This window comes from Corvus moneduloides, chromosome 7 (genome assembly GCF_009650955.1).
Source record: "Corvus moneduloides isolate bCorMon1 chromosome 7, bCorMon1.pri, whole genome shotgun sequence".
Classification (NCBI taxonomy): domain Eukaryota; kingdom Metazoa; phylum Chordata; class Aves; order Passeriformes; family Corvidae; genus Corvus; species Corvus moneduloides.
Window position 1 is genome coordinate 7,085,199 of NC_045482.1, and position 17,673 is coordinate 7,102,871.

At 39.2% G+C, this 17,673-nt stretch overlaps 1 protein-coding gene across 1 annotated transcript in view; it reads right to left on the reverse strand.

Moving 5' to 3' along the window:
- Positions 1 to 1,358: 1,358 nt before the first annotated feature.
- CALCRL (calcitonin receptor like receptor) overlaps positions 1,359 to 17,673 on the reverse strand; it is a 63,867-nt gene continuing 47,552 nt past the window's right edge. Inside the window, exons 9-13 of the mRNA XM_032114111.1 lie at positions 17,580 to 17,640; positions 17,402 to 17,468; positions 11,655 to 11,873; positions 11,235 to 11,276; positions 1,359 to 5,257 (exon numbers count right to left, since the gene is read on the reverse strand). Coding sequence (XP_031970002.1) covers positions 5,036 to 5,257; positions 11,235 to 11,276; positions 11,655 to 11,873; positions 17,402 to 17,468; positions 17,580 to 17,640 — 611 coding nt within the window. The 3' untranslated portion in view covers positions 1,359 to 5,035. The remainder of the gene's footprint in view (positions 5,258 to 11,234; positions 11,277 to 11,654; positions 11,874 to 17,401; positions 17,469 to 17,579; positions 17,641 to 17,673) is intronic.

Here is a 17,673-nt window from a genome sequence, read left to right on the forward strand (position 1 = left end):
TAGGTGCTTGATAGATAATTGTAATTATAAACAGGTCTGTCACCTCTGTAGTCACTCATTTTGGAATGGATTTGGTCTAGTTCAAAATGAATTTTGTATTTTCTTCTCACATAGATGTTTAGAGCCGGATCATTATCAAAAGCTAAAACTTTGGTTTAGAACTTTTAACTTCAAAGGTGACTTCCATGACAAGAATGTGCAAGATGCACTATTAGAGTAATTGGAATATTTCCAAAGGCAGTAATCTTTTTATCTTGCAGAGAGTGGAATGGGATTCTGTGTCAATATTGATGGAATATTGGTAAGTTTGTTTCAATCATTGTGAGGTTCCTTGTGCTATAAGAACAGTTCCTCTTTCAAAACTATATAGAAAGTGTAAGGATCACAGTTTACTCTTATCTGAGGATGTTAGGATGCTGTGTTTCATTTTGCTGTTTAAGTGCCTTTGGGCACATACACTGCATTGGAAAATGCTACTGTAGATATCATTTGTGTTCCTCTTCTACTGCTGGGTCTGAGTTACAATAAAATGTAAGCGGCAACTTTTGGATTTGGGGGATTGGATTTACTTCTTCTCTATAGTTACTTGTGTAACAGTATAGAATGATTGTTAAATGTAACAGTTTTAACTCTGTACATACAGAGAATCAGTAAGTGGGAGTATTAGCAGGTATTGGTAGAGAACTGAAGGAATAGACAAAACTTAGTGTGAGTAGAGTCTGTAACAATTTCCACTGCCTGACACTTGGTCCTAGGAACTAAAGATCAAAAAAACTACCTGGAATTAAAGGCTCGTGCTTAAGAGTCAGGAAGAGGCAGGAGATTGGTCACTTTTTAGATGGATATTAGCACACTTTAGCTATGGGTAACAGGCAGACAGTAGTATTAACATCCAGTATTGAAGATCCTGTGATGTGGTTAAATATTGCTCGGGTTTTTTCTTTGAGCTCAGGTTTGCTTATCTACCTCCACCTTGACTGATGGAATGATGATAGATAAGCTTGATTTAGTCTCTGCTGTTAGTTCCTGATGAAACAGACGTTTTGGCTTTACATAAGTAAGTATTAATAACTTTTTATTAAAAGCTGGATTCAGAAGACAAGAAATAGGAATATGAAACTTTTGAGTAAATAATTTTTTGTCCAGTCATCTTATATTGTCTGTACAAACTTCCTCCAGAACTTCAGCACTCTAGTATTAAATATAATTATTGAAAAACACTTAAAATCAGGATAATTGTTAGTAACTCTATGTAATTACTTTCTCCCTGGGTTAATATTTAACTAACACAGAGTTAAGACATCTGTGAAAGCCTAGTTTAGATCAGCTTTGTTGTATTACAGCACAAGAGAGATGAATAAATGGAGTAACATTTTATTGATCAGAAACAATACTTCTCTCAGCAATTAAAATGCATGATTCATATAAACAAGGTGAAAATAAAGAACAACCAAAAAAATAACTTCACATTTTTTCCATTTTGTTCTTAGTGTAAGCAATAAATACAATGCCATAGCTTCCATTAATCTTATTTACATTGTACAATATGTGGATGTTGCCTGATTGCCAGCCCAAATGTTTCTTGACATCAAAAGGAGTACATTTTGCAGCATTTCTATAGCCAAATACTCTTGTAGGTCACCACCATGAAAAACTGCATAACATAAATGTCAATGTTAAACACCTAACTGAGGGACCCTGCAATGCAGCCATTTATTAATTGAAGACAGTAGCATTAAAAATAGACATTTTCTCTCATTGAATCATAACATGCTGGTGTTACAGATAACAAATATAAGAAAACTATTGCTGTAGCCCCTTTAGATTGATACAATAAATCCTCACTAAATAAAAAAAAATTAAGAAACAGCAAATAACAACAGGTAATAAACAAATAATAATCTGCATGTTCAAAGGAATCTCACAGCCCCACCAAAAGAGAGTTTACTTTCATCCCAGAGAATACAGATATGGACTACAACATACAAAAAAGTAGAAGAGAGCCATGAGAAATTAGCATAAGGATTTGATTTTAACTTATGGTGACAGAAAAACATTTCAAGAAGCAGACCCTTCTCTTAGCTATGTAGGAACTGAAAAAAGGTGAGGTAGGAAGACAAAATAAGGAATTGGTATTTTCCTATGCAAATTAGAAATCAGATTATCTAACTTCAGCAGGAAAGGGGAAATACAGCTCTGCTATACCATGTGACCCTTCACAGCCACAAAGATTTTCTTGCACATCCAGCTGGATGTGTTTATTTCCAAAGTGAAGATGGGGGGGGGGGGGAGTGTGTGTGTGTGTGTGTGTGTGTGTGTGTGTGTGTGTGTGTCTAGAAGCAAGCTGTGATTGTCCACCTAGAAGTAGGATAATTTCTGTATAAAAACAATTTTCCCTCCTAAATTACCATTACAGGTTTCTCTAATAGAGGACAGAGAGCAATTAGAAATATATATTTGGTATTAAATGACAAAATCTATAGTTTGTTAAATTAGAACTGCCTCTCTGAGAAGGAAGCCTAATTAAAGTCTAAACCAACAGCTCTGTGTTAATTACAACAACAACCCACCAGGTACCATGAAATAATAGTCTAATAATATGCCATAAAGGACTTACAGCACACTAAAATGGACAGACACCTGTCGGGGCTTTGAGTCTCAGTGGTACCTGTAGATTCTGCAAAGGGAACTCAAGACAGATTTATAGCAGCTGATGATCTGGTCCCACAAATGTAAAGCTGCTGCAGCAGAGCAGGGATTTTCTGCACCACTGATATTTTCAGAACATTGCACAAATTTTAAGTAACACTATACAGATCAGCAAGCAGAGCTGTAAGCAACCTCTACTCATGTTGTGGCAGACATTGTTTCTGTCATTCTTACAATTTAAGAGACTGTGACATCTGATTGCCAGATCTCACACTACTCTACACTACACAATTCAAGAGATTCTTCAAATCATTCCAATCAACTGACCAGACAGCATTGCAGACGAGGAGAAATCTTTATTTGTGCATCCTAGCTGAGATTCTATATTGTGAAACTAAATCATTAATAAAAGACCTTCTATGTTCAAACTCCAGACATAAGAACTGTAAAAAACTATAGGAAGGTTCAAGTGGCATGAACTTGCCACATCCTCCTAATGTTTTTTTTTTCTAAATACAAAGCATTTAAAGCCTTTTGAAGTCACAAAGTAATAAACACCATGACAGCAAATTACCTAGACACTAATGAAGCTTAGAGAAAAGCTACTGACAAAAATGTTTACATGTCAAAGTCAAGGTGTTTTGTACACAATAATTCTGTATGCAAAATTATTTAAAACTGAAGTGGTCTCAGAAAGAACTGTCTTCCAGTTTTTTTGACTGGCCTACATGCACCAGATCTATGTTCATTAGCAAAACAGTCTGAGTTCCAGCATCTACTTTTTCTTCTACTTAATTTTGGTTTTTCCCCACTTCAAGTAGACTTATCTGCAATGAAAGGTACAAAAATTTTTCTTACATTTGTAATTTTCAGTGAACTCACCTCGTTTCATGCCCTCATTCTTGAGCATTTTTGTCATTTCACTTAACAAAACTACTCTTTCTTTAAAGGGTAAAGATTTAACAAAAACATAAATTTTTAAAAGGACACATTTTCTCAAGACCTTCCTGACAACCTCCTAGTTTTCAGTGCGACCTTTATGCAGCAGCAGAACCAAAGAAACAATATATAAAGTACTGTTCTTAGCTAACTAACTGAGACATTCAGAATCAACCAATCCAAAATAATACTGAAATTCTCAATCCATAAAGTTTTGAACCTTTATAATAAAAAGTTTATACTGGATTTTCCAAATAATGAGAATTACTAACATTAGTTTGCTTGATTAGTCTGAGTCTCACACACTGGCTTTAAAGGTAGCAGATCATGTGCACTGTGTTCAGTCTTCCATGCTTATCTCAGACACCAAAACCAGCCACAAAATTAACCAAAACTTTGCCCCAAGAATAGGAATAAGTTATCAAGCATATGGCCAGGGAAATACTTAAAAGTAAAACCAGAATAATGCTACAAAAAATTCTGTACATGATCTCCAGTTGAGTAAAGTCCTTAAGTACACAGTGAAGTTCCACCCGCTGCAGGTACTACGAGTGTCTGGAGGGACTTAGAGTGACTCAGGTTACTCCTTTTCTCTCTGGCAGTGAGGCCTCATCAATCTTGACTTTGTTAAATCCAGAAGAAACTTCCATACACTTCAGGAGAAGGAGACGCTTCTGAAAATCCTGAAATAGCTTAAATAAAATTGCTGAAATCTTGGTGCAAGGTATTACACTGCAGATTAGAAGTACATCAAGACTCATGCTGGAAGTGGGGTCTCTGTGCTTGATGTAAAAGAGTGGGGGGAAAAAAAAACCCAACTGGCCAAACCAAAGCATCAATCTCTTTAACCAAAACAGCAGTATCTGTCTTTGAATCTGTTATCTCAGACTACCTGTCAGGCTTTTTTGACAGCCAAACAAATGCTGAACCAAAAAAAGAACCTGGAAAACTTCTTGTTATTATTGCACCTACTTAAACCATTTTGCTTTGTTCTGTTTTAGGTTGAATTAAGACAACAGAGTATTGTATTTACACTCTAAAATTCTATAGGCAAATGAAGTGGCTTCAACACAGCACACTCTTATACAAACTTCCAAGAAAATAAGAAATCCTTCATTGATTCCCTTTGTACAAAAATTTGCCAACTTTGTCTACACAGTAGAAACTGAAGAGGCAAAGTTTGTATCCTTATATAAATGCACATATATATATATAGATATATATGTACAGCTGTCCATACTGTATAGATACACAGAAACACAAACATATCTATATATGCATGTGTGTGCATATATATACACACACACATATATGTATGAGAAACGTGTTGGTTTAGTTTGCATCATTCAGGAGCATAACATATCCCAAGTCAGGCAACATCTTCTGGCCATGAAGTCACTGAATCAGCTGTGGATTCCCGTGGGCACAGGCCAGCTTGGGCAGCCCATCAGCCATAGAGCTTCTCAGTCTTTAGCACCATGCTGTCCATGTCGTGGTAGCCCTTGCCGTTCAGGTGCTCGCTGGTGCAGTCGTGGCTGTAGCCGTAGCCCTGCACGTCGCTGATGGTGGACACGGTGTAGGAGGCTGTGCGCATGGCGTCCGAGTGGCTGAAGCTGTGCTCAAACTGGATCTTGTACTGGTTCCAGTGCCTTCGCAGAACAGCCTGCACCTGTGCCCCGAGACAAAACAAATGCACATAAACACTGGGGGACAGCTCAGGGGACTTTGTTCTTTGATGCATGAAGGACACAGTAAAGGCATCTCAGCAAATTAGGCAGTAAGGCTCCAAAATTCTGGACAAGGAGGGTACCTACATACATGCCATTTAGTCCTTGAGATGTTCTGAATTATTCACAACTTAGGTATGCATTATTTTTCAGCAAATTTGGTGTGAAGTAACAGCATTTCACAATTGTAGCATACTAGCTGCCTGGAAAAGGCTCAGGTTACAGAAGGAACAGCAGCCACACAATTTTCTGCTTCCTCCCCTGTGAACTGCAGTCCAGTGTAGACAGATCAGAAATAGAGGTGAAAAAGGTAATTTCTGTTCACCGTTATTTTCAGAAGGCCACATCCTCAGCAGCTGTGAATTCATTTACTCTCAACAAACCATAATTTACATTTGCTATGATTTTGGCACAAGCCAGTCTTTCCCGATTTCTGACCATACCTTAAGCAAATGACTAGCAGGACAATTTCCTGAACACCACATTTCTACCAGAGTTAAAAATAAAGCTGATAAAATAGCTGAAGGCCCTGTTGGTTTACATGTCTCCACCAAAAGGATGTGATGTTTGTCATGGCCTTCCTCTCCTCCAATATGGTTAAACACCTGTGCACATTGGAATGATGAAGTGTCACATTCATGAAATTCACACGGAATTAAGTCTTTCAGGGGAGAGGCCAAGTGGGGAATGCTAAGAATGGTAATAGCACCTGTTGTTGCTTTTTCCAGACATTTTCCTATGTTAAAAAAACTGCCCACAGATCATGAATATTTAATTTCCTTTTCAGCCAAACTTTGTGCAGAAAGCACTCCTGCATTGACTAACCAGTGAATAGTGACTGCCCCAAGTTAACTGTTTATATTGTGGGTAAATATTTTTAGGATTTTCCATGTCTTCAGGGTTTCTTTTATGTTTGCTTTACATTTCCCTCACACAATGGCTCCTTTTGTCTAATTTTACTCTGGCTTTAATAATGAAAAATAAAAATAAATACAAGAAAAGGGATGTAGTTTTTAGACTTCCTGCAGTCTGGTATCAGAAACCTCTGTTTAAAGGAGAACTTCATATTTCTCAAATCTTTAACAAGGAAATATCAGAGTAAGGAAAAAAGTATCAATCAATTAACATAAGAAATTAGCATTTTAGAGCAAAGGAAGTGCTCTCTTACTGCTCATAAAAACTTTCAAATCTACTCTAAACATCTAAACCAATCTTCAAACACTGAGAAATCAAATACCTTAATACTTTTGAGTTTCAGCTCTTACTGCTTTTCATATCAAAATTCTGAATTTTGTCAGAGTCTAAAGGCAGAGTTCTTGTTTCAGCATGGGAAGGTTTTGATTAATTAATATATGCATTGCATAGAACCTTAGAATAGAACCAATACAGAACCTTAAATCTTCGCACAGGTTGAATCCATCTCCTGTAACCTATCATAAAGCCAAGACAAGAAGCATATTCAAAATTCCAACTTTTCCAAGAGGAAAGCTTGGAATTTAGTTTGGAATCAATCAATCTGTGTTCATCACTAAGCTATGTTCTATTTGTTCTCCTTTCACAGTCAGTTACTTCAATAAGGTCAGAGTTTGAACATAGACACACATGCAAAAAATTACACATTGAGCAATTTTCACTTTAGACAAGACAGGCTGGAGGTGGGGAATATGCAAGCAACTGGAGCTAAATGACTTAGCAAGGTCAAAGAAGTCTCTTGGCAGAGCTGGGAGATAAACTAGGCTTGCCAAATTGCACATAGCCTTACGCACTCCAGGCCTCTCCCACACATCTCCTGGTTCCTTCAGTAACAATTGTTCATCTTATTTTCACTTGTTAATAACATTTGTTAACTAGTCCTAAAGGATACACTAAGGATTCCATAGCTCCTGAGAGCCACAAGCATCCCTGCAAGACAAGTGCCTCAGGGCTACTGCCAGGGAAAAGAAGTCCAGCTGCTCCATGCCAGGGACAGAGAGCTATAAAAAGTGTTTCCTGTACAGGGAAACAGCATTTCCTCTCTGCTGCCCCAGTGCCCATCACGCTCTCTTCTTCATGCATTTCTAACTGAGCCATGTATTCCTGGCGTTCTTCCCAAAGCCTCTCCGTTACTGCTGAATCAGGACTTCACCTCCTTCCTGCTCTATGGCTGCTCTTGTAGGGTGTTATCTCCTTTCATCTATTATGACTTTCAGTCTTCTCTAACCTTCCAATCATTTATAGAAGAAAATGGGAAAAATCAATTACACTCTTTAACAATATATGTGTCTACCCACAAAGTGAGAGTAGAATGTTTATCACTTTCTCCTCCGCTTTGACCAGTGGCATGGAACATAAATTCAGCTCAGGAGGGGCAGAACTTTGTGACTTTTTTACAAGAAAGAATATTAAGGAAAGCATTTAATGAAAAATATTGAAGTAACAGAATTATATTTCTCAGTCATTAACAGAGATGCTGGTTCCAGCTCAAAGAGTCTTTCTTTCTTTCTCACCTTATAACTTAATAATGGCTGGATTTGATGAGTTTGCAGGAAGGACTCCTTCCAGGCCTATAACATTAGTAGCTTGATGTTGAATATCGGACAAATTAAACAGCTCAGTAACCAACTAGGAGAAAAAAACCCCCAAACCAAACACAACACAGCCTCATCTATCCCATCTATTATTAAACAGACTGTATAACCTTGCAAACCTGAGACTCTCATCTTCATGGCAACATTTCTGTAGAGCAGCGAAATGAAAGAAAAAAGCAAACAAAGCCCACAAGGCTTACACAGATCACGTAGGTCATTATAACACCTGCTATTAAAAGTTCAACAGGACTCTTCCTAGTGATTTATCAGAGAGCTGGGACAAGCTTCTCCTCTGACCACAGCCTGTATCACCCCAAAAGCCACGCCAAGCCATCTGAAGCTGGAAAATGCATCTTACTCTGTGGGATGCTGGCCCACAAGCAGAATGTGAGTGTCCTTGGGGAAACCCTGCCACAGAAGATCCAAGCTGAAGAGCTTGCACATACAGCCTGTCTGGAAGAGGTTTGTGATGAACAGCTGCAGTGCCTGTTAAGAACTGGATTTGACAGGCCATCCCTGGCTGCTCTGCTCAGCAAGCTGGAGATAGATGTTCCTTGGCTAAAGTCAGCAGGACATACCAGCTATTTTTCTTATATTTCTTAATTTATCTTCACTGAAGTTCTATCCTAGCAGATCACTTTTGTTCACTTTTTGGCCAGAAGTGTCTGCTTGAACAGATTTGGCTCCTGATATTTGGTGCAGAATACACTAAAATGTACAGTAACAGTTGGGAGAGGCTAAGACTTAGAAAGAAATTAGTGCTTTTAGCATTTTTTAATTGCTAATACCCCACTGGGAGTCTCTGCCCCACTGTCACTCCAGGTGTCAATTCCAATGTCAGCATCACCTTTAAACCAGAGAGTCAGTGCAGCCAAGTGCTGCCACCAGTCCCTGGTGCTGCTCCTTCCGTAGTCTCTCAGGAGGTGTTGCTGTGAAGGGGATGAGAAGCAGCCCCTGTGCGGCCCAGCATCCCCACGTGCTGGGCCAGAATCTTTTAGGAACCAAAGAAACACATTTCTTCTGTGCTGACATTTTTCCCTACCTACATTCCCCCCTGGATTTCCTTACTGGTACAGTTGTTTATAAAGCACTAAGTCCCTTCTTGAACAAGGTATACTGAAAATAATTTTAAAAAAGCAAATAGTGGTCATTGAAGCACTGAACCCAAAAGTGGTTTAAAAAGCATAAATTTCCATTCTCTAGAGAGCAAATACAGACACGTATATTTAATTAAGTCAAGGTCTATGGGCTAAAAATTGAATTCCTAAATTAATAAATGCTAAAATGCCTAAGTCCACCTTTCAACATTATTCTGCCAGAAGATATTCAAGCAGTGATTCACTTATTAGCATTTGTAGGAGTTGTGGAAGAGCTCATCTTTTACCACTGATGAGCCCATGGTGAATTTAGGGGATGACTCAGGTTTGGTTTTTCTTACACAGCAGAAGAAGATATGTTAAAAAAATATTTGAGTTTGTAACAATGAAATATTAACAGATGCAGGAATATATTTAAAAATTAATCTTAATTTAAAATTAAAAACAGCCTTGGAAGAGGCACAAGATTGAAGATGGAACTGAGCAGCGGACAATGTTATTTCATAAAAAACTGCAGAAATTTCAAGGTTTTCCACCCCTCCTCCCTCATTTTCCACTGGAGCAGAACAAACTTTGATTTTTTCCCAAATACCTGTTTTTATAAGGCCTTCTGAACTGTACTATGGCATTCTTAAGGCATTCTGAGCATTCTGCTCTGTAGAAGGGAAAGAGTGTATGAAATGTCAATGCAGAGTGTGGGCAAGTGATCACATCCAATGCAGAACACTTAACAATGTTCAGCTTTGAAGCAAATGTACGAGCAGAGACTTGAACATGCATCTCCTTCATGGTAAATTCAGTTCAAGGCCCCTGTCCCAGGCCCACTGACCTCTGAGAAAGCCTATTTTCATCTCCTCTGCTCCTTGGCAAAAAATCAGTGAGACTTTTACATTTGGGTGGTGGGACACACAACAAAGACACAAAACCCTTCAAAGCCCATGGTAGTTTCATTGTAATTCTGTCAGCTTTGGACTTGGGAAGAGAAGGAAGGACAATCTATGAATCAATTCTAGCATTAGCCAAATATTTACCTGTAGGTAAAAATTACTGTCCAGTAACACTACAGAAACACACTGACACAATTTTATAACATCTGATAACCAACCCTATTATGGTTACTCCCACATTTCTGCTGACAGCCTATAATGTAACCATACTAAAGGTAGAACAAATGAACAAACAGATGCATAGGAATAAGTATAGCATTGTAACTGTTCCTCTGCCAAAAGTGTTGGAAAATTACCAGTTAGTTCTTCAGTGGGGGTAGTTATGTTTGTTTGTTTTGGGGTTGCTGAGATATTTTTTGCAAGCAAAAGCAACAGTAACAACTTTATATATATTTTTTTAGCCTTCCTACTACTTTGATCTCTGAAACCAAGCCTCTGGAAGTGTACTGTCTACAGCCTGGGGCAAGAGTTTCTGTATGAAAGTCACTCTGTGCATGCCAGGGACCTTGATCTATCCAAGACAACAGCAAAGCTTGTTAGCTTCAACAGGATCAATACCATCTATTACTGAAACCTGGCACAATCCTCTAATGTTAGAATAAGGTTTGTCCTTGGAATTGGCTGATCATGGCATCTTACACATGCACTTCTAACCAGCACAAGCTCCTGACCCGAGCGCACCAAGCTGTTAAGGTCTGACTGTTGGAATGGTACTTTTCACTTGTGCTAAAAAACACTTTTCCAAACCTCAGCCTAAAATTTTCCCAGAGACCGTCATAAAACAATCCCAGACTCATAGAATAATTTTGGTTGGAAGGGACCTTACAGACCATCTAATTCCAGCCCCTTGCCATGGGATACAGCCATACCCCAGCCCAGCAACATGTCTGCAGTGTGTCTTGTTCCTGCTACAGAAGGACCGAACGATGATTCTCCAGGATAACATCCTCTAAAGTTTCCAACACAGACAAATAAACCTTCTGGGTGTTGAATTGCACTTCAGTGTTATGATATTTATTGGGACTTTATATCAAAATGACAACTGTCTTCAATTTCTTATATAATCAAGACAAATGTAGGTTGCTTAGCACCCAAGAATCAGTCTTAACACACTTAATGGTGCCACGAATGATGGCACAGTCCTTTCCAAGCTCTACTCTTGGCATCCTGATGCTCTGTTTTCTTTTTTTGATTTAGACAAATTTAGACATAAAACCAAAAAAAAAAGTTAAAAATTACCACCTCCTTAATTGCTGAAACAAAAACATAGAAAAATTATTATAAATATAGTAAAAATTGTTACTCTACCTCGCCATTAAAGAAGCAGAAAATTGTAGCCACCAGTAGACCCTGTAAAATAAAAATAAAGATTCTGCTTTAATTCATGTGGATATGGGCTATTTCAGGTGTGACATAATTAAAGGTTTCTGATAAAATTCAGATGTAGATAGCAGAGAAAATGCAGGACAAATATAAACATGATGAATTATTTCTAAAAATGGATCACTAAAACTATGGGGCCAGCTTTCTGCCATGTTGTTTCTTTCCTTTGAAAATCTGAAGGCAATTAAATGAAAATTCAGCATAGTGAGAAAGTCAAAGCCGTGTATAAAACTACTGGAGGAAGATCTTTCAAAACTGAAATAACACAATCATTTCTCTTTTATTTGATTGCCATGCCAACTGCTCTGTAGCTCAGGTGAGCAAGGCCTGCCTGCTGCTTCCCACCTGGTAATGCATGAGGATGTGCATCACATAGTCATACACCTCCTCAGCGATCCGGCCCTCTGGTCGCCATGGGAACAGCACAAACTCGATGCCAAGGAGTGGGACAAGAATCAGGGTGGCTCTCACTGCTTTCATGTACAGGTTGGATTCAGCCTTGTGGGTGTCTTTCAGCTTGGTTATGAGAACACGAACGATATTCAGCAGGAAGAAAAGGTTCACCTGTTGGAAAAGGAAATGACACTGGGAAGGAGGTCTGAAAAATAATCCCACACGCTGATTTGTGAGACTGAAAACCAGACAACAGAAACTTACACTGCTTGGCTAGCATTGTGATTGTAAAAGAAATATCAATTAAACCTCTTTGAAAACACCTTTAAGTAACTGAGATGTGGCTCTAACTTCCAGTATCCACATACACTCCTCAAACTCTCTTAACAAGTGTGCATCCAGGTATCTGCCAGTGGTAACAACCCACTTTCTCTCTGCGGTCAGTAACAGTGCATTGGTGAAGGATTGGTTCTTCTCAGATTGGTCAAGAGAGAGGATGATGCTTTTCCCTCCTTGTATTTAAATACGGTTCTTCAAAAAGCTACTTTTTATTTTTCAAACATGAATTTGGTAAGTTTATAGAGAAAAAAAATCAGAATAAAAAAAGACAGGCAAAATACTGCTACAAGGAACTGTATATTCCTCTAGATAAACAGTGGATTTGGCATTCTCACAGTCACCAATTGTTGGATCTTTTATTCTTTCAGCAGAGCTGCCAATGGGGCAAACACTGAAATGATGCTCTATGTCATTCCCTTGCACTACTGAATTTGATTATTTCCATAGTTACTAAGGCTTTTCTTGTTAGGAATGGTTTGTCTCTGTTCCTTCAGTTTGACCAGAAAAAAAATCCCGAACTGTCATTGTGAGCAAGCACAAAACTGATACATACAGAGATATGAGGACGGATATACACACACACATATCCCCAAGAGCCCAAGGATGAGTAACCAGAGCAACAGCTGGTTAGGGATGATCTCATCCCACCTGTGTCTCCTGTGCAGCCCCTGGTGGAAGCTGCAGGTAGATGAGATCCTGAGAGCTCAGCCAGTCCATCCCCTCATCCAAGGGCACAGAGACAGGACAAAGGTGCTCTGGGGACCCACTACGGAAGGGAGAGACACAGGGTCTGCTCCTATCTCAGCTTCCAGAGGATTTTCTGCCCTTGCCAACAACTAGAGACAAAAGAGGGGGTGGGGGAAGAAGCTGGAAGAGAGACAGACAACTCCCTTCTAAAACACCTCGGAATTTCTGGTGTAGGAGGAGGCTCTGTCTTGCTGTAGGACAAGTGCAAGCAGGGAAGGCATTTCAGAGCACGTCTGTCACGATGCCTCCACAGCTCTGGCAGAATTCTTTCTGTCAGTTCAGGCTTTCAGAATAAATAGCTGTGTGCTATTATAGCAACATGGCCCTTGACAGATATGGGATATTATTTATATTCTGCTTACATGCTATTTAAATCATTCTAACAGGAAGTTGTTTTACATAGGAAACTACTGCATGAATTTCTCCTGGAAGCCTCCAGCTACCTTTAAGCTTTGTTTAAACAGCCAAGGTCTTCTGGTTCTTTCTCAAGGGATTTATTTAGATTTTATGTAGCCCACAATCCCCATCCAACTTCCTATAGTACATGTAGACAATGAGTCCTTCCTCTATTTCTAAATTTAATCCTTCTCAAATCTACTTGTTCAACATTAGCATGTCTCAAACATTGAGTTTTCTGCCCTCTCATGTTTTGGTAGCATGGCCAATTCCTATAACACTGTTCTTAAGCCCTAACTGAAGATGAAAGTTGCAGCAGCCAGGCATAAATAGCAGCACCCAATGAGCCGGTTTTTTTACAACATGCACGGAATTTTTGCTATTTGTTTCACTTACCCACCAAAACCAAAATGCACAAAATTAAACATGCAAAGAGTTTGCAAATAGCTAAAAGGGCAAACAGAATGCTGGAGGAGGCAAAGCAAAGGGCACAGTTGAGTAGAACAGGATGAATGCCAGTAGAAGTATGTAGCACCAATTTTTGATGAAAATATCTTCTGTCAGAAAATAAGAGCGAGATCGGGATGAACTGAATTTTTAATTAAAGTGATGAAAACCGGTCCTGGTTTTAAGCAAGGTGCTGAGTAGATTTTTACATTTAAGCAAAAGTAGGGCAGTGGAACTCCTTGCATGCACATTATCATCAAATTGAGTGTGATGGTTTGGAAAAGCCCAAAGGAGCTCTGTTGTGCTATCTGCACTATGAACACAGAGTGAAATAGCAACAGCCCCACAGTGACCTGAAAATTGAACAGGGCAACTGAGCAAAAATGGAAACAAAGGCAGAGAAGGCAATCCAAGACAAAAAAAATGTGTTGGTGCCTATACTGGAAACTCAGGAGCATTTAAGTTCTGGCTTGAAAGTGTCAGTGAACTGAAGCTGAGTTTCTAAGTCAATGGGTGCTGCAGTTTTTGAATTAAACTCTCCTCATGTCCCTGATATTTCTACTTTTCTCTATGCTGAGTTTGCACTAAGCACTATAATAATCCTTGTACTTTTAAATTCTCTTTCAGTTCTTCCTTAGGATGATATAAACAGACCATTCTCACTCAAAGCACTCAGATATTCTTAGATACAAGTTGGTAGCCATTGCTTGGCTTTTAATGCAGTTGTGCAGCTCTGTATCTTCTGCTTGGGCACAACATGGGTGTGTGCTCATGAAGACAGGTCTTATAGCTGGCCTGAGGACATTCCCAAGGCCAGGCGTAGGAGGGCTGAGCATTCAACTTCTAAACTCCTAAGCCTGGCACTGAGGCCGGCTTAAAGTCATTAAATACAAGGACATGAAAGACAAAGCTGGGAGCGCCTGAAGTTCCTTCTAGCACACCTTCACTCGGAACTTGCATCTGTACCAGTCTGTCAGACTATGACACCAATACATAACATTATTACGGGGAGAAAGGAACATCCCTGTAGCATTACTGATATAAACAATGGCATAGTTAGATAACTCAGTGGCACCCATACCAACAAAACCACAAGAGCACTGGCACATCTGAAGTCTACAAAGAAATCACTACTGCTTTCACTAACATGCAATCCAATTCCTTTACCTTCTCCCCTCAATTTTGATCAATATTTGTCTAGCATGAAAACCAACATCACCCTCTACTGTCTCATTCCCACTCTTTTTATTTAATTGTGATTGCTTAGGCAGACAGTTGTAATTTAATGGTCAGTCGAAGACAATTCCAATCAAAGTGCAACCTATGTCTGCTCCTGTTTCTTTGGCAGGGATCTGACCACAGTTATATAACAACAGGGACCATAAAAGCAGCGTTGTTGTTAACTTCTTGTAATTGTAGGATTTTCAGTGATGTACAAGAGTTAAACTTCCATTGGCTTCTGCCAATTCTCCCTGGCACCCACTTGACAGTCCCCCTTCATGTTCTTTGAGATCTGCTCCTGCAAATAGAAACAGTGTCTTCCCCCTCATTATCTAATTTGCAGTTTAATATTGTTGCTTAAATGTCTACTGAAGCAGGTCATGCTTAGTAAAGTGTGGAAATTGTATCTGGCAAGCAAGCTGCTTAAGCAAATGAGGGTTCTGTTCACAAAGCCTAAACACATGCATTTAATCGAACATCTTTAGCCCTGCCTTGTCTTTTCTGAATTGAAATACTACATTTTTTGGTTCCAGGAAGGAAAGCAACTCCTTTAAAGTACTTTCACATCACAGGCAAGATGTGCAGTTTAATCTGTTATTCCTGCATGATTTTCAAATAAATTTACTGAAAAATACAAGAGAAACACCTTCAGTTGGCTTATGAAAAATATAGGAATATCAGAGATGAACAAAGTTGCAAATTGCACAGACTCTGCCCAAACCAACCCCACAGAGATGATTATTATGCCTCCAGTAAAATCAAAGAACATTCTGAGTGTTGCCTTGAATAGAAACAAGACTTGATCATTTGGAATGGCTCCAGTGCATTTGAATCCCACAGGAGTCTGGCCACTTGCAGTGTGATTTTGTGGAGGCCACTGCTTAGAAGGAGAAAATGACCTTACATCCCAAAATGAGGTCACTTCATGGAAGATAGTACAGTCTTATAGCTTTTGCACAAATTTTTACAATGCTATTTAAAGCAAATTCTAATGCGAATTATTGTTCAGCTTTGAAAAGCTTTACTTAAAGTGATAGAACTGTGAAGAGACCCCCTAACAATGGAAGTAACAACCCACAAAAAGCCCCCTCTATACCACTCTGTCAAAACAGGGGTTTCATCTTCTGTGTAAAGCAGAGAGAATAAAAATTGAAAGGATTTAGAATTGGGTTTAACTTTACAGATTAGAGCACAGCAGATCCTTACATGAACAGATACGGCAGACCTGACTGACAGGACGGGAGATTACCAGTAATAATTCACACCCCAAGGGTCATAGCTCTCAATAATTTCATGGGCATTGCTCTGGCTGCCCACACAGAGGGGCTCAGATGCATCATGGTATCATCACAGTCTTCAAAATTTAAGTTCATTAGTTAATTTCACTGAGAATGAAAAAGGAGTCACAAGAATCCCATGATTTATACAATGGTCTTCTGAGAGAATTCTCTATGCATGGAATGCCCTCCACAGGTAGGAGGAGGTTAACAGAAAAAGAAACTCTTGTAGATCAGGACCCAAAATTATTTCCATGAAGTTACTTAAGGTTTTCATTCTTAATCAACTGCCTTGTGTGAACTGAAAGGCCAGGAGAAAAGTCAGCAGACATGGACCCACCAGTTTGGCCAGAGCAGCTCAAAGTTTCTGTTACAATAAAACAAATAACTGTCATACGCAGTCAGGGGCTAATCATATATAGAATGCCTCTATGCTAATTATGTAGATAATTGTTTAAGTAGATATCTATTTCTATTTAGCAACAATCTACTGACTGAATTTCATAGGTTAAATCCAGTCCCAGTGCAACTGACATACCACATTGATTTTTATGCAGTAATGTTTTCAGTTACTCACCTAGAATTGCATTTAGCAGCGAACACTGAATAGAGCTGGCATTACCTTGGGGTGTCAGACAGAACACTGTGCTCTAAGAGTTCATGAGAACTCCAGAAACAGAGGAGCTGCAACACCCCAGTGGCCAAAGCAGACAGTGCTAAATTAGTATCAGAACAGGAGCAGTCACAGGTACTGGCAGAACCATTTGCACTGGTTCTATCCCAAGGGCTTGCTCTAGTTTCTTTCCATCCCATATTCCCACACACAGTCAGTCCTGGCATCCAAATCCCCTCTCCCTGCACCTCAGAAAGTCTGGTGGCTGTTTGGCCACAGCACAGCGACACAATGCGGCTTCTAGCATGGTACACCTGGCAATTAGTCTGGGCATGAGAGGCATTCTCAGCTAAAGGAAGGATTTGAAATTCCCCTCCAGTACTCCAGGTAAGGTTTAGCCCTTCCTCATCACCAGCATTTTAATGGAGTGATAATCAACATTGCAAACCCTGAGTTTCTCAAAGGAGCAGAGGCAGAGATCCTTAGTAAGGCCAAAGCTTCTTGTACCTGGTGTGTCTGAGGCACCTGCTGGGTTAAGCAGCAGACTCACAAGTGACAGTGACCTCCAAATCTTAGCTTAAGGCTCTTACCTTTATAAGTCCATCAAGAGCAGACAGAAAACAAACAAGAAAACAAAATATTATCTGAAAAATGCTTACCAGGAGAGCAGCACAAATAGGGCCATGGATGATATAAAGCAGATGAGTATCAGAGCTGATCCAACAGCTAGAGAAAACAAATAGGAAAAGGTAAAAACAAGGCATTTATTACCTTTGGTTATTTTTAACCTTAAAGAAAATATAAAAGTTTTGCAAAGCAAGCTGAAATGCTACCTACTTGTCATTATAATATAAACTTCTTGCAACAGCATGTATGCAGGCAGGGATCAGTGGAAAACCTGTGAAGAAAACAGTATTTTCTTCATTAGTAA